The sequence below is a fragment of the Chroicocephalus ridibundus genome, chromosome Z (assembly GCF_963924245.1).
Source record: "Chroicocephalus ridibundus chromosome Z, bChrRid1.1, whole genome shotgun sequence".
Classification (NCBI taxonomy): domain Eukaryota; kingdom Metazoa; phylum Chordata; class Aves; order Charadriiformes; family Laridae; genus Chroicocephalus; species Chroicocephalus ridibundus.
This window is the reverse complement of record NC_086316.1, coordinates 60,095,248-60,122,688: the sequence shown is the minus strand read 5'-3', so window position 1 is coordinate 60,122,688 and position 27,441 is coordinate 60,095,248. Positions and strand designations below refer to the sequence as shown.

At 43.7% G+C, this 27,441-nt stretch overlaps 1 protein-coding gene across 4 annotated transcripts in view; it reads right to left on the bottom strand.

The window, feature by feature from the left end:
* IQGAP2 (IQ motif containing GTPase activating protein 2) overlaps nt 1–11,306 on the bottom strand; it is a 128,114-nt gene extending 116,808 nt beyond the window's left edge. For all 4 annotated transcript variants that reach the window (XM_063319879.1, XM_063319881.1, XM_063319880.1 and 1 more), the window contains exon 1: nt 11,219–11,306. In XM_063319879.1, coding sequence (XP_063175949.1) covers nt 11,219–11,264 — 46 coding nt within the window. In that variant the 5' untranslated portion in view covers nt 11,265–11,306. The remainder of the gene's footprint in view (nt 1–11,218) is intronic.
* Nucleotides 11,307–27,441: the final 16,135 nt, after the last annotated feature.

Sequence of the window (27,441 nt, the reverse complement as noted above, 5' to 3'; positions counted from 1 at the left end):
CAGAGCCATCGTGATTCCTGCCCTCCATCTGACATTCACAGCTCCCCTGGGAAGGCAGCTGAGCTGCTTGTGAAACAATTCCCAAAACCGCTATGCACTCAACAGCTGTTTCTGCAGCTGAGATGGCCCAGCACAAGGAGGGACCGCAAAAAAAAAAAAAAAAAAGAAAAAAGGATGGAGATGCAGCATCAGGCTCACAAGCTAGGATCTCACCCTGCAGCCCACTGTGCTGGTCCACACAGGCGCAGAAAGGCAAAGGGGGTGAAGATGTACATTCTTTGTTCCCGCTTCATGGGTGAGATGCTACATTCTTGCAGGAAGAAGGCAAACTCAGTGTATCCATGCAGGTAATCAGTTTAGAGGCAGTCCCATGTCAGCAATGACCTCAGTTATCACCTGAAGCCTGCTTGGCTGCCTCCACTCCACAGTAGGCAAGCAAGTGCTTGCAGAGTTGTTGGAGCTGGCATCACTGGCTCCAGAGCAACCTCCTCCCACTACTCCCTGGCTAGGTCACCTCAGGAGCACACCACACAAGGTAGGCAGACATCACTTGCAGGGCAATTGCCCACACTGCTTTTTGACAACTCCAGCCCTTATTTCTCATTTATATACATACCCAGTAATAAGAATTAATTTTTCCTTCATTATCGGGAGTTAGAAGCATAGGAGAGAACAAAAGGACAAAAGATTTAAGTCTCCAACCACAGACCTTTGAACAAGGTTTGAAAAGAGCAGACAAAACCCCACCCTTTCTCTCAGTACGTCCAGCACCTAAATATTGAGATTCAAAACTACTCTGAGTGACAATGACACACCTACCATTGTACATATCACTGCAAAATCATTAGATTCAGACCCAGATGTTCCTCCTAACTTATCAATAAACCAAGTACTTCCATTTCCAGAACAAGTCACTGACAGGCTGACAGTCAGTTTAGGGCTACAGAGATGATCAAGGGACTGGATCACCTCTTTTATGAGGAGAGGCTGAGAGACCTGGGTCTGTTTAGCCTGGAGAAGAGAAGAGAAGACAGATGGGATCTCAACAATGCTTATAAATATCTGAAGGCTGGGTGTCAAGAGGATGGGATCAAACTCTCCTCAGTGGTGCCCAGTGACAGGACACGGGTCAGCAGACACAAGCTAGGACACAGGAAATTCCATCTCAACGTGAGGAAAGACTTTACTTTGAGGGTGACAGGGCACTGGAACAGGCTGCCCAGAGAGGTTGTGGAGTCTTTCTCTGGAGACATTCAAGACCTGCCTGGACATGTTCCTGTCCAGCCTGCTCTAGGTGAACCTGCTTTGGCACGGGGGTTGGACTAGATGTTCCCTGAAGGTCCTTTTCAACCCATACCATACCGTGATTCTGTGACAGCTGCCCTTACAAGTTTTCATGCAAATCACACACTCACGAGTTTAAGTATAAATGTTTTAGTTCCACTAAGTTCATATTTCCTCTAAACTGACACAAAACCTTGTCCATCTCATCTTGAAGAACTTACTTTTTCAGGTTACTTGCTTGTGTCTACTCCATAACCCACTCCAAAAAGTAAAGTGTGGGTTAATGCAGCAAGCACTGACCACAGGACAGTCTCCTCACTGCCTTGAATACATTTCCACTAACAAAAGCACCACAGTGACAACACTAAATATCAGTTGTGAATAAAATATCAGGAGCATATAAAAAAAAAGCATTCTGCTTGAAATAGCAATACCAAAACCACTAAAATAAAGGAAACTTAACTAGCTTTCAATGACTGTTATGGCAACTATAGTACAAGAAACACACATAAACTTAAAATCAAATTAAGCTGTGTTTGCAAGTTTTGAAGTCTCTACCTAACAAGGAAATTCACATCCTCAGGGCTGAGCACTGACTTTTTTTATCTTTTGCATAGCTGCGGTCTGCTTCCTTTTTTTCAGCATTACTTCAAAAATCAAGACTTTTGCTAGGACTTGTAATGGTTCTTCACCCAAGCTTTGCCCTGTTCTCCAGCTCATGCTCTATGGTCAGCCTTCTTATAACACATTTACAGCTGCTACAAGGAGAAACGCGGTCTGAAAAAATAGCTACTCCATCAGCAATATCTTGCCCAGATGAGTCTCTGCCACTCCTGTTCTATACGGGAAATATTTCTGTAGAGACCCAGCATCACGGCAAGACTTGTTCACCAGCATTATTTCTGCTTCTCCTGGCCTGCACACTAAAGGCTGTCAAGAGTGAGCATAAGTAAAATACTTCTACCTAATTGGTATCAGTTTTCATGCAAATGACCAGCTTCCAAAAAAGTCTATACTTTATAACTTGAGGAAATTAAACTGAAATAACTTGATTAGATGTAAATTTGCATCTCAAGTGTGACCAAGAAGCTAGTGCAGACCAATTGTGCTACTGCTATAGGAGCCCAAAAGTCTTGGCTGCTCATTCCTTCATCGTTTTGGGGAGTCCAGATAGGCCTGCCAATGGGCAGCACTTGCAGCATGGACTGAAGCAGCCTACCAGTCAGCACCCTCTCACCATAGTTTTAGGAAAAAAGGATGCAGATGAACATTGCAGAAATCCACCTCTACTTTTTTCAGAAACCTCTGTAAACATTTATGGAGCTACTAAATTCTGTTCAAGTGTGGCAAAAAAAAAAAAAAGGGGGAAACTGTTGACTGTTATTGCCATGTTTCAGTGTTATAGGAAACACCAGCCTTTGTTTTGCCTGTTACTACCCACAATACAAGAAATTTGATTCATTTTGTTTTAAAGTAACTCATGTCAGTGAAATCTTCAGGAAAACCATGTGGTCTTACTTCTCGTGATCTGTATGAAGATAGAAATTGGAGCACAAGCAACGAGCTTATTTACATGTGATAAAATCTGTATATTTTCTGGACCATCCTAACCCATTTGTAAAACTTCATTACCATAGTCAGAGGTGATGTAAATTCAAAGTGGCAGGCGGTCACATCCAAACCTTGCAGGTAAGCTGTCTACCCACCTTCAGTAGTCAGCTGCCGTGCAACTTCAAAAGCCAGACCAAGGCTGGTTCATCTCCTACCCTCTGCTAAATCACTGTGAAGTCTGTGCTCTGCTGGGGTCTGAAAAGCAGTATCCGAAACAACTTCTGAGGTCAGATGTAGTGAAGTCACATTTACTGTGATCCTGGTTTTGTAAAAGCAGCTTGGTAATTTTTCCTTAGTAAAAGCTCTGTCCCAGATTCATCTAAACATAATCCTGCTCTCCCCAGGACTCCTCCGTGTCCCTTTTCAGTTATACCACCACATATCCATGCTGATATTTCAATGCATTATTTATTCTGCTATACTGTATTTAGAACATATGGAATTTAAGACTTGTTTACCACTGAAAAGAGGCCAGCCAGCTATTGATTGGGTAAATCAGTTGGGCTTGAAAAACTAAGAGTCCCAGAAATAAGCAGCACATACCACAAGTCACATCTCATCCCTACAGTTTTGAGGCCCTGCCAGTCAAGAGTAATTTTACCAGCAGAAAAGGGTTGGAAAAGTATCTTGAATCTTACTTTGTTTACAAAAAAGCATTTATGTTTCTTTCTTGTTCAAGTAGTCTAGTATTTAGACAGTTTCTTAAAATTTTCTTACCACTGTGGCATTGCCTGGCGAACACTGCAGAGCTTTTACTGACACTTAGAGCTCTATGAAACTACAGTGCTAGAGACAAAATTCCCTCAAAAACAACTCTGTAACTTAAAACTCCATGGGCTGCAGGAGAGCTGAGAGCAGCCCCAGCCCTGGCAGGCAGCAGAGCACCAGGGTGGCAGCAGCACTGCAGCAGAGGCACCTGGGGGACACCATGGAGACACACACTGCTCCTTCCTACGTGCCCCAGTCCACACCCATGTGCTGCCTGCATATTTTGCTGCCCCACCACACACACGCTTTCCAGATCTATGTGTGCAGCAGTAAAGCAACCTAAATCAACTCAACCTGCTGTTCCCCCAACCGCTTGTGCTCATCCCTGCTCCAGCTACTACATCATGCTGCCTGTGGCTTCCTGCTATGAGCCAGACCAAGGACCTAGTCCAGCCAAAAATAATCCCATGGGAGGAGTCGAGGTTGCTTCTTCCACCAGCAGAGCTGACTGAAAGCACGTGCAAAACCACAGCTTCAGGGTGCGGTTCCAAAGCAATTTAAACGCATTTAAATTCTGGCTGCCACAGTCCCACCTGGCCAGAAAGTCCCCTCCGCCTCAGGACAGCAGGCACAGCTGCGAGGTCTGCAGCCAGCCCCTGCAGAGGCCTGAAGTGACTGCAAATCCAGGAATGCAAATCAGCTCTGCAAATAGAGATTAGCTTCGTGGAAGATTAAGTCTCTGTGCCGTCGTATGTGTGTTGGTGAGAGGTGAAGACCACAGCAGCCTGACAGAGCAGCTGAGGCACCATAGCAAGTCCAGGCTGCTGAAACCTCACCAGTTGCAACAGCCTGCAGCAAGGTGGGAGGTAGGATCTTGATGTAATTAACACCAGTTAAAAATACCAGCTTCTCTCATGAAAGAAGATGACCCTAGATACAGGATCATGTTTTCAGCAAACCAAACCTGTGTGCTTGTTTAGTTTTCAAGCTTTTTACCTTGTTTTTAATCACTTCAACCAGACTTTTAGACAGAGATACCTCCTGTACTTATCTAAACTTTCTCAAAATGCCTTTAAAAACAAAGTAAAACAATTACTGGTCTATAGTTTGACGTTACAACCCTGTGAAAGAGCGGTTCCCTTAATGAAACACATTTCTGTACAGAGTTTGGGCATTTCCCATTCCAGCTGCCCCTGGATTAATCTGTGCTATGCTCCTAGAAGCTGCGAGGCTCTGATTCTGCAAATATAACCCGTGTACTGAGCAGCTTTACAAATCAAGCACAAATGCAGGAGGATACCCTTAATTTTCAGGAAGAACAGCCAGTAGAGGATGGACAGCATGAATGACTACATATTTCCCAGCAGACTTTGGAGCCTGGTAAGAATCAGTTTAAATACTTTCTAGATGCCACAAGAGCTTTTATTGCACTTTGAAAGAAGCAAGTCAGAGTCCACAGGGGAGGACTGGCAGAGACCACATCCTTCATCACCCACTTTAGCTGAAGCCACAGACTGCTTAGCCTGATACACCCAAGCCAAGAGAAGCACCTGGGATGAGGACAGTGGTTTCTGCCAGCTTTAGAGCTGGGCTTGGAGTCACGGCAGGCACCACACCTTGAGGCAACAGGTCCTTAGGGGCTTGCAGTGGTTTGCCAGCAATTGTGAGTCAGAGCTGCAAGGTGCTCCTTGAATCTGACTCCTGAAGAATTTATACCTGGCTGACCTCTTAACTTGGGCGATAAGTGATAACAAAGAACTGACATAATTCCTCCAGGTAAGTGTTCCTTGCTAGCGCATACTCATTTGAACAAAACAGTAATTTAAGACTGAAATCAGCCACCAGCACAGGTTCTTAATGGCTGTTTATTTGCTTAGGCATTTCAAAAGGTTTTTAGCAGCCGTGCAGAGTTTGTATGAACACAACACTACCTGATTCAGTATCTCGCTTGATGGGTAGCATGAAGTTGATCTCCAAATGAAAGCATCCCTTTTCTCAGCTCCAAAGACATCCATGCGAGGACCATGGCCCCATCCCCTCCCTCTCCTGCCACATGGCACACCCCAATGCCCTACCAAGGCCCTCGCCCACCAGATAGCAACCTTCAGGCACTACCTGTCCCACCAGCCCATCACCACCATGGACCAGGGTACACTTGGCTGGTGCCATAGCAGCTGGCAAAACACAACTGGACCAGTGCCATGGACAAGGTGCTGGCCACCAGCACAAACCTGCCCATGTGCCAGGCGCTCAGCAGGCCCCTTCTCCTCCTAGCAGTGAAGATAAGGCAGTACGTATCCTGCAGACAACCCTCTTCAAAGCCCAGCTGTCACCAGGCTGAAGAGGACATTGGTGTTTTTCTGAAGGTGAAGGCAAGCATTGAGGCGCAGGAAGTCCTCATGCATGAATGAACTGTGCAGGACGCAGCTTGCATCCCAGCGCATGTCCCAGCCCATCTCATCAAGGATTGGCAAACAAGGTGACCACAGCAGGAACTCCTCCTGGCTTGTCCCCCCTCCCCAGAGTCTGGGGACCCAGTCCCTGCCCTCCCTAATTGTATTCCCCAGGACAGGGCAGGCGTCGTTTCTCCCAGGTCCAGCACCTGTGCTTTCATTCCACAACATGCAGCAGTTCAAGGATACCAGTTCCAAAAAAACCACCGAAACAGCCTGAACAAATGAAGCAAACACCGCAGGTTAATCATTTCCTGCACGGAGCAGAGCACAGGAGAGCGCACTCGCTTATCATCCCACTGAAATATGACCCACCACTCCTGCCTATCACTGCCAAGCATTATTTTTTTTTTTTCCATCTTACATGTAAGATTGTTGCTAGTAAATCATAGTCAGCTTGAATCAGCAACAGTATGAAGCAAATCAACAATTACATTAAGGAAACACTACTTAACAGAAGAGGCGAACTGCAAATCTGCATACTTCCTATTCCCTGCCTCAACTATTGGACTAGATCTAGCGTGCTCATATGCGCTATAAATCCTATTTCCAGCACAATATTAACATTTCCTTGTTTCAGCAACATTCAAGTAGCTTTAAGCATGCTGTAACATAGCTCTGTTCTTTCTTAACCAAGAGACTTCAGGGGAGATGAGCCTGCTCTGTACAAAAAGCACACAGAACGGAGAACCACTCCTACCAAATGAATTATGTGCACTTGGTTAAACAAAGCAGTTAAACTTTTCAAGTTCTCATTCAGCAGTTTAATTATTAGCAACCTACAAAAGGGTGGAAGAGATAAACAGTGTATTTGGTTGCCAAATTACACCCATCAATAAAAAAAAGACCAGAAGAAAAGTGTTCTCATAAACCACAAGTACTGTAAAAAAGTATACACCCAAAAGAATATATATGCATAGGATACAGTTAAGCTTTTTTTTTTTTTTAGCTTTAAAAACCCCATCTGTTTTCACTTAGAAAAATCCTATGGAACCTTTACCAAAAGATTTTTTTTCCCTCCCTCAATTGAAAAATAGCCATTTTTTCCCCTGCACTTAACAGACACGCAGAAAAATTTATAGCTTCTGAAGTAAAGCACTTTTCGAAAAGCCACTGGTTTGCAAGCTTTCACATCCTGCTGAAGTAAGAAGCTAGGTACAATTTCAAAGAGAGGCATAGGCTGTGTTTCACTTTAGGTTTGCCCTGTCTGTCTCTGTGGGCAGGGCAGGTCTCCCTCACAAAGTTTCATGCTGCGTATTTGTCTCATCTCCTAACTCCTAGTGCCAAACAGAAGCAGTCCTGGGAGCCAGGACCAGAAGCACAAGCAATGCCCTCATCACCAGATTTTGGTAGTCAAGCTTCCCCCATATTTACCCACCTATTCCCAGTGAAGCTGGCTTTCCAGCTTCAACAGGAAAGACGAAGATTTCTTTAGCTGCTTGTGTCCACGCGATGTGTCTGATGATGCTGAAGCATCTCGTTTCTCTCTGACTCTGTATGCAGGGACTTGGGGCATATGTTAATTCAGCTACTCTGAGCATGGAAATGCCTGAAATCCTTTGCAAATCCAGACACTCATGGCCTCACTCACTGTAGCTTTATTACATTCCTGGAAGTGTAGTGAAATCATTCAGGCATTTCTTACAAAACTTAAGTATTCGTTTCTGCACATAGGTTACAGGGAGACCTGGCTATACAGGACCTGAGAGTGTTTGCGAAAAGGCATTCTCAAAGATACACCACTGCCTGTTTTGCCATCTTCCTACATTCAAAACTTCACATTTAATCCGAGGCACATCCTAGACTTGTAGTTTTTCTCCTCATAATCTTCAACAGCACCAAGTATTTGTGTTGTAAAAGTGGCTCATGCCTCAAGTTGCATTACAAGTCACAGTTCTCTGCAATTCTGTGAACTTCTGCATCTGATTGTGCTGTGATTGAGAAATAAACCAGTCAACAGCTGTAGCCAGACTGGAAGCCAGCTACATAAATTCAGTTGCAGTGTGCCTGTTAACATGGGTTCAGCTGTATAAGCTGCTTCCTTGTACTTGTATGATCTCACATGAGTTGGTGCTGGACATGAATATCTGAAAGACTCATAGAATCACCAACAGAAATCTCTTCTGCATCCTTTTTTAAGCTATTGACAGCATGTAGAGAGTTGGAGGCACGTTTCAACAAGCAGTCCAGGAAGCCACCAGCCTTTGGCCCTAACAGGCTAACAGAAGGCTCAAAGACTTTGTTCTGAGCTCCTGTTTCTCCCATGAACCACATTCATCCTGAACTAGCACCCACCCAGAAAGGCATTGCCTTGTTTGGTTTCAGTCAGCCTGATGTTAAAGATGAAAATGATCAGTTCTAAGAATTTTTTCTAGATACATATCTCTGTGTTACTACATTAGCAAAACTTGTAATGCAAAGCTATTTTTTTTTTTTTTTTTAAGTTAGAGATAAGTCTTCCTAGTTACTCACTTTGTACTACAAGGTCTTATGCCCACAGACACTCTTTCCCCCAGTGGTATCCATCAGGCTGCAAAAGATACCTGAGGTTTGCATATGTCTTCCTCTCTAGTTATCAAAACTAAATGCTACTAATAACCATGCACCAGTTCATATATTTCCTAGCAGACAATTACCATGGTAAAATGCTAATCTTCAGAGCAACACACAATCTCTGCCAGGAGCCTGAAGCCAAAGTCAAAAGTCCAAGTTAAATGTTTAAAACAGTACTAGGTTCCTAAAGCAAGGAGTCTTAGCAATTTGATAGCTTAACTTGGACAACTTATTAACTCTTCTAGGAAATCCAGCATAGATGTGGCGTTCAACAAAGGGAACTGTTTGCCAGTCATCCAAAGTGCAGTTTTAGTTATACAGAGAATCTACAACTTATAATGGGCTTCATAAGAGCTCAGATAATGCTAGTATAAGTTTAGTCGTTAGGGAGCCTTTTTTTTTTTTTTTTTTTAAGATGATGCTTCTCTCCTCTTCCCAAAACAGGAGGCAAATACAGTGTAGATAAATCATATTTGGTTTTCTATACCCAAGCTAAAAACCCAAATGTACATCCATACTTGTGACAGCACTACAGACAACACTATGGTTTGTTCTTTAGTGTATGGAGTTCTCTATGGAGTTTTTTAGTGGTTTTGTTTGTTTGTTTGTTTGTTTGTTTTAAATATAGGCATCAGCCTGGCATATTTGAGGAGACTTTTCCCAGTCCCTTGAAAGGAATGTTATCTCAAAGGTTCCTGCAGAAAAAGAACCCATTCTAAAAACATAAAAGTGCAGTACATCAGCCACAACCTTTCACCCAGGGGAAGACAGAATAGCCACCGGAGCCTGAGCAAGCAGGCAGTGTTGGTTAGAAAGGAGGTGGCATCAGAAAAGCCAGGAAGGATGCCCTCATCTGCTCCTGCCCCTGGGACAGGAGATCAAACACCAGGAGAGTGGCTACAACACAATACACCAAATTCTCCCTGTTCACTGCAGCAAAAAGCTCTGAACTACTATAGCAAAGCATAGATACTGAGGAGACAGACCGTATCTTCAAAACCATATTCAGCATTCTTAACGTGGTCATTCTTTCCCCACAGTAAATAAGGCCTGAGATTCTTAAAATACTCTGAGCAGCTCTGGCAATAAGATAAATCATCCTCAGCACCCAGGCAGGAACCAAGACACAAAGGTGCTTTATGTCAAAGCCTCATCTTTGGTCATACTGGACTTTATGGCAGACTAGGATGTGCTGCTTGTCCAGGCTCACATGTACCAGCCAGACCAGCTCTGCACAGGAAAGCCCCTGTTGCTGGGGGCCTGATGGGCACACCACATACATTTGAGGAGTTTCTGCATGTCAGGCAAGTGGATAAAACACCAAACTGGGGCTAAAGCGACATGTGGCACACCACCCAGATGTTGCCCTACCACATGCACAATGGCACAGCAAGCTGAGATGACTGGCTTCACCTTTGCTAACATGCCAGCATGGGCACCCAGCCTACATCCCTAGTGACCAAAAATGTTTTCAGTACTGACAACTGTGAACACACCTTCAGAAGTCTCTCACTCACCTACTAGGTAGTGCAAGTGAAAAACAAAACCTACAGAGAGGGTCCATCGACTGCCCCAAGTGGCAGGCATCAGTAGAGGAAAATCCTCAGGAGGTCCCACCATCCTCCAAGCTGAAGGTCTTGCAGCCAAGCAGCACCTTTTCTATCCGCCCTGGGCAAAAGTGAGGTGACCTCTAGCATTGTCAAGGGGTTTTGTGCTTCTTTCAAAAAGGAGGTTTCAGAACCGGTTTTAAACAAAGCTACTATGCCAAGACCTCGGAAGCTGCTCATCAGACCACAGGATGCTAGGCGTTGTTGTGAGCTTTGCACATAATTTGCATGCTCACATTTTGTGATGTCTGACATACCAGAGGCATTTCTTATAGGGATGGCAAAGCCGAGGACTTGCACTGCTCTGCCCACAGGAGCCGGGAGAAAGCAGACCCCGGCGCAGGGTCCCGGCACGGCACGGCAGAGCAATGCTGAGAGAGCCCCGCAGCAGGAGGAGGGAAGGTGCTCCAGGGCTTTTCTTAAACACAGGCTTGGGAAGCAAACACACCTCCTCTGAAAAGAGACGCCTGGTACCTGCACTGCTCCTCGCCTCACCCTAGTTATTATTTAAAGTTACAAAGTTCTAAGCCAAGGTTATAAAATTAGAAAGCAAATTTTTAATTTTATAATCCGAAATTCTGAAGTAATAATCCAAAGGTTACAAAGTTACAATGCAAAGTTATAGTCACAATCTCCAGTTATAAAGTTCCAACCCGAAGCGATCCCTGTAACACCAAGTTATAAAGCTAAACTCCAAAGCTCCAGCTCCAACCTAAAACTCCCAAGCTGCAATGCGGAATTACGGCTACAACCCATTCAGAAACTTTCAGAACAAAAACGCAGCCCCGAGAAAACCTGTTCAAAACCCAGGCGGAGCTCTCTGTGAGCTAACCTAAAACAAGCCGGAGCGCTGCAACAGAGTGCGCTGGGAGGGTTTTACCTTCTCTCGAGCCCCTGTTTTGCTATTAAACCGAGAAAGGCGGCGAGGGAGGGGGACAAAAAAAAAAAAAGAAAAAAAAAAGGGAAAAAAAAACAGAAGCCCCCCTCCCCGACCCCACTCACAGCCATAGCGGGGCCGCTGTAGGGGCGCCAGCTCCTCATGGTGCATCCTGCCGCCGCCGCCGCCGGGAGGGACGGGAGGCGCCGGCTGCCGCCCGGCCTTCTTATGCGCGGCCCGGGGCCCGCTGATTTGCTGCCGCCCGCCGCCGCCACCGCCCCGCGCGGGGACGCGGCCACCCGGGGCGGCTCCGCCACGGGCCGCGGGGCGCCGCCGGCCGGGGGAAGCGCTTCTGCCGCGGGCCGGGCAGGGCTGGCAGCAACAACGGGGGGGGGGGGGGGAATAAAACAACAGAGAGAAAAGAAAGAAAGAAAAGAAAGAAAAGAAAGAAAGGAAGGAAAAGAAGGAAAAGAAGGAAAAGAAGGAAAAGAAGGAAAAGAAGGAAAAGAAATGGGGGGGGTGGGAGGGGGGGAGAAGGGGCAAAAAAGCAAAAAATAAAAGAGGAAAAAAGAAAGGGGGCAAAAATGAGCAAAAAAAAAACTCAAAAGAAAAAAAAAAGTTATAGCAGCAAAGGAAAGCAAAAAAAGGAGAAAAAAAAAAATCCACAAAACAAAACCCCTAAACCCAAAAAGTAAAAAAGAAAAAATTATAATAGCAAAGAAATGCAAAAAAAAAAAAAAGAAAAAAAAAGAAAAAATCCAAAAAAGCCAAAACCCTAAACCCAAAAAAAGATAAAGGAAAAAAAAAAAAAGGCAACCTACCTACCCCACTGACCACCCCCCCAAAAAAGCAACAAAAAAAACCCCAGCCCCACAATGGAAAAGGACAAGACACCTACCCTTTGGCATTTTGGCAGTGCAAGGTTGTTAAGAGGAGTGAAAAAACAAGCCCAGAAGTCCCACTTGCGATTTTGCTCCTTTGAAAAACTCTCCCCCTCCACACACAGTGTTTTTGGCAAGCTGGGAAGCCACCGCTGCAATCTGCAGGGCACTTTTGGAGTGAGGTGTGCCTGCGCAGGCCCGTCCCGTGTTGGTGCCTCTTTCCGAGGGGTTTTGTGAGGGAGCAGGGCATGTGTCTGCATTCATGGCTTCCCTGCAAGGTGTCCCTGGTATCCTCAGAGAGGGCTTGATTTCGGACAGTAGAGCAACAAATTTGTGGGATGAAGGTTCTTGTTGTGTGGCCACAGGCTCCCAGGTGACAGCTGAAATGTACCTGGAAGTGGGCAGGGGTTTCTCAAATGAAGATGTGTTATAGGGCAGCACTGTGTCTTCCTGTCAGTCTCTAGGCCCCTGACATGAAGTTCACTGGAAGATGTTGAGTGAAACAGCATCTGTGCACAGCCGCAGCCTGCCCCGCAGAGCCCGTGAGACACGACACACCTGAGCATGCTTGGGATTTAATGCATAGCCAGGTGCCAGGTGACTCTTGATAGGTGTTTGCAGATTGTTTCTCTGTTTCAAAATAGTAATAAAAAAACCCAGCACTGCATCTATAGAGTCTTCTCTGTGGTTTTCCACAGGTTTAAGGATATCAGTAGGTTGTTTGCAAGGCCTTCATTTTGCTCATTCCCTGTCTTTGTTCACAGGTTGAAAACATGCTGGGGAGGGAAGACATTCCTGACAGTAATTAAAACATGGATTATTCAGGAGGAAGGGACTGAAAAGGGTACAGGAGAAAAAATGGCACCCAACAGGAAACACTGTTACTTTTCTTGAGGTCATTTTTATTTTCTCTGCTCCCTTTTCCTCCACCCCTGCAGCCTGGGGACGATGACTTGCTGTAACAGTGTGTGATACAGGCACTGGTAGAGCCAGCATCCGCACTTGGCTTTATAAATACTTTCTTGAATTTTAAACAATTACCCATTTACTTGCTTCTCCTCTTATAAAAGAAAGAAAATGGGTGACCAAACCCAACATGGAAATTAAGAAATTGGCTTTCACAGTTTGAAGTGCATTGAGCTGACCATAAACATTACATTTGCTTTAAATGATTATTTTTACTGCCTTTTACACTGTTATACTTCAGCCAAGTCAAGAAAATACTGAAGAACCTTTTCTTCCTCCATTTCTTTTATTCTTTAGTCAAAATCAGACACTGCAAAGTTTTCTTTAAAATATTTTTTCTGACTAAAATCAAGTGGCCTTGTCACCCTGAAAAGCTTGTTTTTGGCAGAGCTGCATCATGTTTTAAATGACAACACTTCTCTCTTGAGCACTCAACCTGGTCTGCAGGGCATGTAGGCATGGTGTGACACTGTGGCAGCAGGGTGTCTCCTGGAAGAAGCATCTGGCAAAGCCCTGGAGGGTCTCTGTGAGATGATGCCAGTCTCTGGAGTGTTTTCTTGCTCCCTCACTGGCTGTGGTTAGAGAGATGAGGGTGTGTGCAGCCATGGCACCACGTGCACACACGTTCACGCTGCTGCTGAGAAAATGTTCATCTTTGTCTCTCAGCCTCTGTACCTGCAACTTGTCCTCTTCATCCTCTGCCTCATGGCTCCCCTTGCCCTGGTCTGGCACTTGCGTTTTTGTCACCTCACAGGGACTCAGCTAATTGATCCAGATGAGAAACTAACTTTTTCCTTTTGGTAGGCTTATTTATTCGGCCAGCAGTTCCTCCGTCACTTTCACCCAGCCACCTCTTGAATGTGAGTGCCAGCACAGAGCAGGGGGCAGCCCGAGGGGAGAAATGAAAGGCCAGGGTAGGGAGAAGTGAGAGTGTTTTTTTGGCAGCAGTAACCTCTGTAGTGCTCACAGAACAACAGGCGCAACAGGAACCAAATGCTCTCAGTGGGAAATCAGACAGGTAAAAGAATATTGGAGTAACAAGCAGCAGCCATGTAGGTCTGCTCACGACCTTTTGCATTAGGTTTTTTAATCCCTGGTTTTCTGACTCGAACGGCAAGCTCCATCAGCTGCTGGTGGCATGAAGGTTTAGACACCTCTGGCAGGAGCCAGGCGAAGGGGTGGCAGCCTGCCCCCGCAAGCACATCGGTCCAGGGAGCAGCCCCTCTGCACCTCCCTCCTCCCCTTCCTCCTTCTTCCCCTCACGAAGCGCCACGGCAGCTTTGCCCAGCGCCCACTTGGCTGGGTGGAAAGTTTCGCTGCAAGAAAGGCAGCACACTGCATTCTCCCGCCGTCTTACAGGAACCTGAATTGCAGTAGATGATGTAAAATCAACCACAGAATTTTAGTCAGCCTACACCAGATCTAAGGCTATGGGCCACAGTCTCTTTTAAGTACTCAAGCCCTCTGCTTTTATAGTTACTAAGAAGCATGCGCTTAAGAAATCAGTGTAGCCAGTTATCTAGAGTAAATGTTTGAATGTGAACATTTCCTGTTCGCGCTCTGGGTCCTTTAATGGAGCTTGCAATCAATGTCCTCACCGTATTATCAAGGACATCGCGCTGTGGATAACATGTTTCCCACTGCGTTCTTGCTCACAGTCCGGATCCAGCCTCCACACCTGCCTGCGAGGGAAGAAACTTGCTCCCATGGGGAGTGAACATAGGAGCAAGCTCCGGGTGAACAGTATGTATTTAAACAAACTGACTGTATTTTCGGAGGCAGCTATGGACTGCTCCAGATCTAACAGGGAAAAAAACTGACAGAAATCTGAGAGGAAGGAGGGATGAAAATGTACCCTTCCTCCACCTTGCTGCCTGCACTTGGATCAAAAAATCTGCAGAGGCCTCTGCTACTTCATGTTTCCTGACAGTCCTGTTGTGTACAAAGGGATTTTATATGGCGAAGGATATTGATATTTGAAATTCTTGGGTGGCTTATGTAGCAGTGACGCAAGTACATGCAGGTAATTAGAGACACTAGGCTTTTTGTTGGAAACAGCAGCTTTACTGTCACTTTTTCTGTGACAATACCTTTATTTTTTTGGTAAATCATAGGCCTTGACTGGCTGCATTTGTCCCACAGAAAGGAAAACTGCATTTGCTAATTTAAAAGAAGGTGGTTTAGGTTTGTTTGTTTTGTTTTGTTTTGTTTTATTAGGTATTGCAAAGAAAGGCCATGTCCTTTTTATTTTCACAGGAGAGAAATGCTGGGCTGGAGAGGTCGCACCAGTACGCCGGAGCGGGGAGCTGCTCCTTGGGTGGGTCAGCCTGAATCTTTGCAGCGCAATACGGAAGGAGATTAGCTCCAGGCAGGCTCCCAGTTACCAGAAGAACGTTTTTGATTGTTTCCTTCGCACAGCTAATTAAAGGCTGACAAGCTCAAGCTGGACTTGCCACATTGGCACTTGTGCAGACCCAATAACAGCATGTTGTAACCAAAAACATCCTGCCGCTCTTTACATTCCCTGTACGGCCAGCAGGACTTTCCCTGAGTGGTGGGATGGACCGCGGGTGCCTCAGCATGGTGGGAGGGCTTCCTCAGCCCTGCTGGACATCAGAGGTGCCCAAAGGGATGGTGACTCATGGGGGCAGCGGTGGCAGAGCAGGTCCCCTGGGACGATGATGAAGATTTCAGGAGGAATGCCAGTTGAACCCAGATTAATAATTTTGCATACATTCCAGTGAAAAAGCTCATGACTGCTGTGTTTATGAATCCACCCCAAAGGTCAAGAGGTGCTCAAAACAATGTCAGGGACCACAAAATCGGGAAGTGCCCCTCCCCACTCCTGCCCCAGTGCGGCTGCCTTTATGGTCCGCTGTGGGTCTCGCAAGCAGCCGCCTCCGTGGGGAAGGGGATCAGCTGTGGGGATAAGCACTGGGAACAAGGCTGGGTTACAGGCTCCCCCTCAGCACGCTATTCCTGTTATGCATTATTTATTGTTGTGAGGTAAGTAAACAAATATGTCATCATGTAATTGGCCACAGGGGTCCCTGAAAAAGCATGGCTAGCTTCAGTGGGGAGGCTGTAACTCCCCTGCTCGGGAAAAGCAAGCGAGGGACATCACTTGCCTCTGCTCCCTGCCCTGTGCTCCCAGAGGGGGAAGGTGATGGTGCAACCCAGCACTCCCCTTCCCCAATTCCCCTCTCAGCTCTTCCCTTCCAATGAGGGAGGGCCTGTTGTCACAGCAGAAACCATAATTAAAAAAGTATATTAGGCTCAAGCTAGAGTGGAGGTATGTCAGTCAAAACACCCTAAAGAAATGTGAGATTTCACATTTTCAAAATACTGTGGGAAACTGAAGGGACGGGTAAAATGGAGACCCGGAACAGAACTGCTGAGGTGCTTTTATCTCTCAGCAGCAACGGTTCCTTCCCATTGAGGAAGTGATTTTAACTTCTGAACTGTCCTGGGGTACAGTCAAGGCAACACTGAATACCAAAACTCAACGTATAGAGGAACACGTTACTCAGATTTTATAACAGCTGCTAGAATACACCAATGTAATTGGAAATACGCCTAAATGAACTCTGCTGGGCATCAATTTAAATAAAAAGTAACAATTATTTTGTTATTTATCTTGAAACTGAAACCCCAGTTTTTAAAAGCAAAAGAAATAGTTCGTGGGATGGAGGGAAAACATACATGTGGGTAACTTCGAGCCAAACTTTTAGAGAAAGAAATCAGAAGACGTGTATTAAAATGTGCGCAGAAGAGTTTTTGTATTATAGCACTGACACCTGAAAAAGAACAGGATTAGAGAAATTACTTCAGTGTCAGAAACCTGTCATCTTTCCACCACTTGCAAATCTCATGGTTTTTGCCTTAAAGTTGCAGCTACCAACATAAGAAGGTGCTTAAGCACCTGCACTTAAGTTGTTCAGAGGAAAACAGCCTTTCTAGACCTTGTGTTTTGAGAGAAAAGCTGTTGTTCTCGTGGGGCTATCTATAGGGTCACACCAATATCTCAGTCATGGGACTGATCTGCCTTAATGTTCCTCTTCCCTGCCCAAAAGCTGTGATTTTTTTTTCAGAAGCCAGCTCAGCTCCCAAAGAGCTGCTTAAGTATAAAAGAGGGGGAATGATGTGTGCTGTGCAGAAAGTGAGAAGCAGTGGTGGGGTGTGAATACCAAGTTATACTATACCTTTCTGCACCTACCTCTAATTGCTTCATGTTATGCATCCTATCCTTACCTAAGTTGCATTTCTAAGGCATACTTTTATATGTCCTTTCCTATCGGGTGAGGGGTCCCTCTGCTTTTACCATCCTGGCAAGATTTAGTTAAATCCTGCCTGCCAAGGTACCTAAGAAACCAGTTTCTCTGCTTGAACAGGTTTTAAAAAAAAAAAAAAAAAAAAGAAGTATTTGTTCAAAATGTTTGGAAAAATGCCTTGGTTCCTGCAAAAGTGGCAAGAGTTTAGTGAGACAGAGGTGGAAGTCTTTCTGCAAGAGCTCTGCCAGAAAAGAGCTTTTTCCATTTGTCTGTTGGAATAAATATTTATTCATTTGAGAGAGTACTTCGGAGTGGAGAGACCCTCCTTGTCTAGACATAATGAATGACCATAAAAATGAATTCAGAACTGTTTGCAAGCAGGGAACAGCTGTGCCTGGATGCAGCTCACAGATTCAGCAAAAAAGCATTGGGTTGGATGTAGCAAAAGTAAAATCTAGATTGTTTCCTCACATGCTATCCACAAACTATAAGTGGTCTGCTTTGTGGCCGTGTTTCTTTCTTGGAAGGATTTTGGGGCATTTTGGGGTGGATTTTGTTTTGTTTTGTTTTGTAATATGGCATCTATGTGCTTCCTTGTGACTGCATGAGCTTAGCAATGTTTCCACTCCACTAAAAGTCTATGCATTATTCACTCATTAATGTATTATTTATTTATTACTCTCGAGGCAGAGCGCTAGGAGCTTTACATTTAGAGCATATTGAGTGACAGCTAAGGCAACCCTGCAACTATTTCTTGCCTGCCAAGGGTTGCCCCACAGATAAAGCACAGACTGAACTCCCATAGATTTCCACTAGACTAATTCTGGTCTTCTTATTTCCACTACTTTTCCTCTGGCACAGCTCCAGCCTTTTGAAAAGCTCCTCATTATTCACATTAGTGTAAAAAAATGAAGAACGTGTCTAAAAGACTGACAAATTCAGGCTCTGGGAGGCTTGGCAAGGAGAGCTAATTCCAGCACCCAGGATCCTTCATAGGGAACACAGTGTCAGCAGCCTCCTCTTGTTTAAATCAAAATGGCTTCAGTTTGATTACGTTTCTGGAAGTGACTCTGTGGTATTTCTAAGGGAAAAAGGGTATTCCTCAGATAACCAAATCCCAAATCTGTTGCGGCTGTAGCATTAAAATCAGCATGCGAAATTCCATGTAGAAATGAACCAGAAGCCTGTGTAGGTTGGGGAGTGCTGGGATCCTGACACCGGTTCATTGGCTTATAGCAGCGCCGCTTGCGGAGAGGCCCGGAGCCGCCCTCCATTCGAGACTTGTCCCCCCAAAACACACGGCAGAGGTGACCCAGTCCCCGGTTCAGGACACTGCTCACCCGTCTCACGAGGTGTGTGGTACCCAGGCAGTGGGTTTACCCGCACGCGAAGGCCCTCAGCCTGCTGCCGGGCAACGATAGCTGAAACTCTACGAGGGCTTTATATTAATGAGGTCTTTCCTGATTCTTTCCATTAGCTATTTTTCCGACTCCACCTGTAGGTCAGATTGGTAATCGCACTGTTTCGACGTAGACCTGTTTATTTTCTACAACCAGGTTACTGGCAATAAAAGACGCTCCCCTGACATGGCCAGCGTTAATGTTTCCACATAGGGAGGGTCATGTGTCATAGTGAACAGTTAATCTTTCCTTAGTTTCAACATTCTTGTAATGATAACAATGCAAAGTAACATTTAATTACATATGACTTCTTTAACAGATGTGTGCTCTTATCCACCTTTTTTTTCCCTTTCAGTTTATGATCTGTCAATAGTTCTGATATGCTTTTGCCAGGCAAAGTCCAGAGTTTTTCCCTGGGAACTGGGTTCCTTATGCCTATGTATTCTGGTCTTTCGCTATTACGTATTTTATGTGCATTTTAGCTCACAAACCCCAGTATGACAGCCTTACCAAAGACCAGTGTGAACTAGAGTTCACACTAGCAGTGTAATACTGATATTGCTGTAACTCAAAAGTACAGCAATGTCTCGCTGTTCCTTGGTCCTACTCCAACATTTTATTAAAAGCTAGTGATCTCTATTTTTCTGAACAGATTCACCATTTTATTCAAATTTTAAAAGCTCTGATTTTAGTTACAGACTGAAAGGATGAAGTCAAACTCTTTCTGCTTATTGAGAATTTGGCTGCTGAGTAATTGTTCTCAAGGAGCTTGACCTTATTTTCCGTATAATTTTACTGGACAGTAACAAAACAATCATTTCTGTAACTCCTTATGGACAGAATGAGAGCAAGTGGGGAACATATTCATAGACAGCAGTTTACCTAGGGCATAGATCTGCTGGATGGGAAATAAACCTGCGAAAAAAAAGATCCTAACTGCTATGTAATCCTATATATCAGGAAGATTGCCTTTCGTATAGTCTAGCTCTGCCACCAACGTTGCAATGCTGTTTGTAGGCATAATCTGGAGTTTGCAAGGTAGTCCTTAGGGGACTGTGTGCAAGGACTCAAAGCTCAAAGCTAAATGATGCAGCAAATACAAGAGTCCATTAATGGCTTCACCTCCAGGGTGCTGAAGAAAGTGGATTACTCCTAGTTTTATTGGATTTCTCATTCCTAGTCTCTGTAAAGTCCAGTTGACTGCAAAGTAAAGGATGTTTTTATTTTAAATCAGGAACCCCCTGAGAGTCTGGGGATTAAGCAGTTTGCAGTCCGTATAGGCACACAACACAATTAAATGTTATGATACAACCTATCGTAAAGTGCACAATTCAGAGCTATTGTAGTCATTGACAAAACCACTGTTGTTCTGCAGTAATCCAACTCGGTGCATCATTACGAAACTTTTTTAATTAAAGTGCCATTTGTCTGTAGAAGACTGGAGATTAGATCTGTAGCCTAGGCTGTGTCTGATCTGAATTCAGCCAAACTATCTGGATATCCAACCAACATCTTAAGTGGTCACAGCAGGCATTTCACACTTCATTCTTGTAACTAACAGTTCTTAAGTACCAATTTTTTTTTCACCATTGGACAGTGTGTTTGAGGAATACTGTGACAATTTCCCATTCTGCGGCTCTAAGTGACACAGTCTGGCTTTTCTGAAGGATAATAGAAGTTACTGAAGGATTGATAAGGCTGACACTGGTTGGTCTTCTCATTTTCAAAGCTGGAAACATTGCCTGGATTGATCAGTGTATGCATTTCCAGAACTAGTTTGTGCAGGTACTACCACTGATGGCAGCTTCTAGGCCTAAACATAGGGACAACATTTGGCTTTCTGAGCAGAAGTCATAGAATCATAGAATGGCTGGAGTTCGAAGGGACCTTAAAGATCAACCCTCCTGTCATGGGCAGGGACACCTTTCACTAGGTCAGATCACTCAAAGCCCCATCCAGTCTGGTCTTAAACACCTCCAGGGAAGGGGCATCCACGACTTCCCTGGGCAAACCTCTTCCTGTGTCTCACCACCCTCACAGTACAGAATTTCTTCCCAATATCTCATCTAAATCTATCCCCTTTCAGTTTAAAACCATTACCCCTTGTCCTCTTTCTACAGTGTTTGATAAAGAGTCCCTCCCCATCTTTCCTGTAGGCCCCCTTCAGGTACTGGAAGGCTGCTATAAGGTCTCCCCAGAGCCTTCTCTTCTCCAGGCTGAACAACCCCAACTCTCTCAGCCTGTCCTCATAGCAGAGGTGCTCCAGCTCTCTGATCATCTTTGTGGCTGTCCTCTGGACCCGCTCCAAGAGGTTCATGTCTTTCCTGTACTGAGGACTCCAGAACTGGACACAGGACTCCAGGTGGGATCTCACAAGAGCAGAGGCGGAGAATCACATCCCTCAACCTGCTGGCCACACTTCTTTTGTTGCACCCCAGGATGCATTTGGATTTCTGGTCTCCAAGTGCACATTGCCAGCTCATGTTGAGCTTCTCATTAACCAACACCCCCAAGTCCTCCTCCTCTCAATGGGCTGCTCTCAATCTATTCTCCACCCAACCTGTATTTGTGCTTGGGATTGCTGTGAGCCAGGTGCAGGATCTTGCACTTGGCCTGGTTGAACTTCATGAGGTTTTCATGGGTCCACCTCTCAAGCCTGTCCAGGTCCCTTTGGATGGTATCCCTTCCCTCCAGTGTGCCAAACACACCGCATAGCTTGGTGTCATCAGCAAACTTGCTGAGGGTTCATTTAGTCCCACTGCCCAGGTCGCTGATAAAGATGTTAAACAGCACTGGTCCCAGCACCGACCCCTGAGCAGCAATGCTCATCACTGGTTTCCACTTGGACATGGAGCTGTTGACCACAACACTTTGAGCGCGGCCATCCAGCCAATTCCTTATCCACTGAGTGGTCCGTCCATCAAATCCACATCTCTAATTTAGAGACCAGAATGTCATGCGGGACAGTGTCAAACACTGCACAATTCTAGGTAAATGATGTCTGTTGCTCTCCCCTTGTCTACCAATGTTGTAACCCTGTCATAGAAGGCCACCAAATTTGTCAGGCATAAAGCACTTTGAAGATGGCAGTGTACCCTAGTGCAGTCAATAGTGGTTCACAGATCACAGCTGACAGATTTTACATTTGCATAATACAGCAACTGATGTGGTCAGGCCCTTACTTCAAGATCTGATCTATTCTCCTCTTCTGGGAAGTCTCTCCATAATATGGCTTTTGATATCTTCTCAAGCTATTTTGCACATTCAATTTTAGCCTGCTATATAACACAAAACCATTATTGCAGTCTTAATCAGACCAGTTAGGTCCTCTCTGAGAGCCAGAAGTAACATGATGTCAAATGCTTCTGTATGGTCTCTGCAGAAAGAGTGAATTCACCTCTATTCTGTGAAAGGTTCCATATAGTGCCACCAGAAAACATATCGAATGGTACGATTTTCAGTTCAGCTTAATATTTTTAGGAAAGTCTATAAGGAACTTTAAGCCAATGTTTCTTTTCTCTGCTGTCAACATAAAGTGCTATAAAAAAAGTTCCAGAAATGACTGAACGGGACGGGGAGCCATTCAGGTTAGATACTGATCTCACATCAGCCTATTGTATCACACATGTAACTTTACAATTGCAATGGATTAAATAATAATCATAGCCTAATTGGCATACTGGTGGAAAGCAGAACATATGGAGGATGCCCAGGATCTATTTTAACATATGGTCTCAGGTATGCACTGTGCCAGACATCACAAAATGCCTCCTCCTCTTACATTTGCATCCACAGTCTCTATGTACTTGTCTTGTCTCACACAATACATACACACACACACACACACACACACACACACACAGGCTGCTCTGAATTACGCATCACCTTTTTGCTAGTAGAAGTGTGTCAGCCGGGAGCATATGCATGTATGCTCACACAATTCTTTGGCAAAATGCAGTCCCACAAGCTATAGTGTCCTTTTTGCAGGGTGGTGTGCTCCAACACAAGATTCCCTCCTGATGAACGTTTTCTAGAGATTAGGTGAAATTTCTGAAAGGTAGCTAAGAAGAATATGTGCAAATCTTCTCCCACACTCCCTTTTGGATTGTTACCTTATCTGAACAAAAGAGGTTGATTTCTTCCCAGAATGAGACTAGGAGACACAAGCATAAAAGCTTAATCTCCACCAGAGGATGAGAGCAGTGTAGTTTACTACCAATCCCCTTCAAATGCAGGTAGATGAGGGTGTACACATAGGAGACTTAAAATATGGATTAGTTCTTCTATTGATTGTACTTAATAAATGGACAAAGTTTTTTTCTGTACTGGACCACAAAAAAACTCCAGTTGCCAAAGGACAGTCACAAAATCATACAAGTCCTTGGTTGTTGGGTTTTTCAGACAGAGCTCTTGCGCGAGCTGAGATACTCTTCAACTCATATGTAGCTTAACTTTTCCCTGTTGGTGACACAGCTGAAGAGGCTCATGTGTTTTGTTTAGTTCATCATCTGTTTGGAATAACCTATATTTGGAAATGTATTTCCGATCCAACCACGGAGATGGCAGAATATAAATAACGCAGCAGTGTTCTGTTATTTTAAAGCTACCACATTTGATCTGTTGAAGCTTTTCAGAGGCCCTTAGTGCACAAATGCAATGAAGAATTAAAGTTGTTGCAGTGCTGCTTCAGCTTTTTAGGTTTGGTTGTTGCGTTGGGTTGGGTTTTTTTGGTGAATACCATGGAACCATAGTTTATTATATAAATTACCATCGGCCTTTCAGATGCATGGATCATCATACGTTGCAGCAGTATGCTTTTCACACAGAGTTAGATTAGGCCCTTTGGGTGATAACATACCCCTGCAGTGCAGTTATGTAGTGAAAGGCCAGATGTCTATTTTGTGCTATTATGTACCACAAAAATATGAATCCCAAATGGTTAACTAAAGAACTTTGTCTCTTGCAACTATAGGAACTACCACTGTCTTTTTTTGTGGTCATTTGCATTTGTTTAACTTTACTAACTTGTTCCATGTTTTCTTTTAATACGTGCTCAACCTCTATTACAGGCGCTAAAGATGAGATACATAGAGAGCCTTTGTAAAAGAACAAATTAAGGTAAAACAATGGTTTTCAGTATTTTGTGGGTAGTGAAGAATGATGTTCTGGCTATCATCACACTTGATACATATTCATTGCAGAGAACAAATCTTTATTTGAATATAGTGAAGCAAAATATCCCCCTTCGTTAATTTGATGTACACTAAATAACTTTGCATTTGTTACATGGAATGATAAATATTTGGCAGATAAATTTATAAACACTTCCACATTTTATAGATTTATACTGTACACAGTCATCCTACACAGAGCATGCCCTTTCACAAGTATACAGACAGCTTTCCTCAGGGTACTTAATCAAAACACTTGGTCAAACATTTTGGAAGTTGGCAATCTGACACAGAGGAGCATACTGTAAAGATGAGTTCACAATTGTACCAGCTGGACTTGAAATGAAAAATTCAGAACTCCAAAAGAGAGAATTCATCAAGGCACACACATGCAAACATATATACAATAGTGATGACTGTAACCTGCTTTACAGAAGATCAACACAGCAGTAAAGAAACAAAGAAAGAAACAGAGAGGTCAGGACCATTGCCAAGATCTTGTTGCAGATTAGCAGATCTGGAAGTAAACATGTATAAATGGGAATTTGACTTCAAAGTAGCTCATTACTGTATATACAATATGTACATGTTTCCTCACATTAAGAAATGGAGACTGTCAGAAATGGTTATGATTTTCTTGACAACATACGCATGCTAGCACACCTGTGCTTTTGTACACTAAAGACAGTTTGAAAAATTGTACTCCTAGTTGGCTTAGAGAAATTGGCAATTTGAGTGGAAGCTTAGTAGGAGAAACCAGGAGCAGAAAATAGCTCACAAAAAACTATCAAAGAATACATGTTTTCCATTTGTTGCTCAGCATTAGGAAATGCTAACAAGTTTTTAAGAAAATCAGTAACCTGACAATGCCAATAAATTACAGTGAAGGCAAAGAGCTCTACTTTCAGTACCTCATCCTTGCTGCCTGACTTCTGCAGATATGTCGTTACACTGCAAAGGAAACTGCCCACTTAAAAAAACCCCACCTAATTATGTATCGTTCATTGTCACGCATATTTGAGGCCAAGTATGAGATACAATTTAGTTGGCACAATGTTATGCAGCTGAGGGTAATACAGAATTTTTTTTTAAAGTTTTAATCGGAACTTTTAATACAATTTTAATACATTTAGCAAATGGCTAAAATAAGCTGTCAGTTGATTCATTAGGCTTGCAGCATGAGATGCTATTAAAAATCCTTTTACTGCTTGGGAAACATTACATTCATAGCAAAAAGCCAAGCTAAAATCGTTAATGTTAAAAATAAGGGTTAAATGAACACATTTCTCTCACAATAGCAATTCCAGCATGACAGTATATACAACCATGTATTTAATATTTTTGAAAGAGAAAGCTAAGATTCTGATCCTGTGAATTGGTTCATTGATTTAAATAGGCATCAGTTTACACACACAATACTAGTTTCGTGTAGCACTTTGTACGATCCTAAACCACTGGGAAGACAATAAATGAAGTCACTAGCGTCTTGGGGCATTTTTTTAACTCTTTATAAATGAGCTAGCTTTCCCTCAGCGCTAATTTCATGCCTGCTCTCATTTTTGTTGCAAACGTCAGTAAAAACTTTCATTTCACTATTGAAGCACTAATGAAGTCACCGTATCAGAAGGGATCTGTTGCAAGAAGAAACAGGAAAGAACTGTAAGGTTTGTCCAGCAAGATGATGGGAGGTTGTGTTTTGTAAGATCACTCTCCAAATTTTAATATTCTCTTTTCCTTCTAAACTATTGATTTTAATCTCTGTTTAAAAACTTCCAAATAGAAGATAGAATTATCTACTGCTACTTTGAAGCTGAACTGAAATTTTCTCCTTTAAGTCGTCTATTCATGATCAGAATTAGAAACTATATGCTACAGTCTCACTCAGTGAGTATGTTTCCCTTTTGGAAAGACCCACTGCTTTCCAAAAGTACTATTGCATGGGCATTGCTACCCTTTTATAGTGTCCTCCCAGAGGTTTCGTACAGACTGGTATTCAGTTTATCAACTCGTAGAACACATGGGGAAAAAAAGGAATTGCAGGCTGCTTGGGTTTGTTTGCTTGTTTGTTCGTTTGTTTGTTTCTTTTAATGCCAGTATAGAGTTGGCTTTCCTATAGCAAATGTACATTGTTAAGTTCCGTGGAAGGAATGCGCCCCTTTCTTCTGCTGACTTCTTAGTTCTGTAGCATGCGTGTATGTCCCCTACCAGAGGAGGCACACTGGAAAGAGTGGACGTCCTGCAAAGAGGGAAGGTAAAATGTAGCAGATGCCAGAGCTTCTTTTGAAAGAGCTGTCTCCACCCTCACCGCTCAGTATGCATGTGCTGCTATTTTCACCCTGGATTTGCTCAAATTATAGCCGCAATTTCTTTATACAGCACTAATTACAGTAGAAGATCTTTGTGGATGTTAATCATTAATTTAAAGACACCCTGGCAATGGTTCTGTTTCAGGCTGGTCAAAGATTGCTGATAACAACAGTAGCAAACAATTGTTTAGCCACATTACAAGGACAACAGCAGCTATGTATGCAGAAACAATGGAAAACATACAACACAGGAAGACACAGACGTTTTCTCACACGTTACACAGAAGATAACATGTTGAAATCCACCTGGAACATTTTGAAGGACTGCTAGTTGAATACAACAAAATTCATAGCTTTTAGGATTTTATGTATCTGAGAGTGCTGTGTCTCCTACTCACTGTAACATGACCAGTGCCTTTGCAGGATGTGCTGTTTTGCTGTTTGGCACAGTGTGGTGTGGGGAAAGGCTACAGCTAAGTCAGAGCTCATTTTTCAGACCATCTCAGGAGTTCCCTTCCAATGATCAAAAGCTAATGGCCAGCTAAGATGAATCTTGGCACCCCAACAATTTTGCACGTGAACAAGTAAAGGTCTCTGCACAAAGAACGGAGCGGAATGTTATATGTGTTCAAAGCATAATGCACAATGCAGAAAGTAGCATCATTGAGAATGAGATGAGAATATGGTTTGTAAGTCTTATGTCTGCCTGTGTTATAGGGAGGTTTGTGTGTATATATGTGTGTATACTCACCCACACATGTGTCTGTATATACATTCACCTCTAACTGTGTTATACTTCTTTACAATATACAGTATTATATAGCTGCAGGCTAGGATTTAAGGAAAACAGCTGACAAAAATAAAAGTAATTGAAACCTAGGCCTTGAGATCTTACTCTTCCTGTTTTGCATTTAATTTTATTCCATTTAATTATTTTTTCCTGATGCTCTTCTTTTGAAGGATCAACTTTTAACTGGGTAAGATAGGCCTACGTGAGACTCACAAATGACTTTGATCACATAGCCAGTGGGGGACAGGCATACATTTACAAGGCAGACATTAAGAGGATAGAAGACATGTATTATAGGTTAGAACACATGCATTATTATCAGAGAGAAATGCTATGTGACAACTCTAGTCAACAGATGAAACTGGAACACATAAGACATTGGACACTCGCGGAAGACTGTGCTTGCGATGAGTTATGAGTGCTGTCCATTAGCAGCAAGTAGCTTCAACTTTCTTGGTCAGAACTACTGGTGAAAACTGAGTGGCAGGTGGTAGATGTCCAAAATTAGAAAGCAGGAGGCTGAGCAAAAAAGCAGATCCTTAGGATCCAGGCAAAATGAGCTT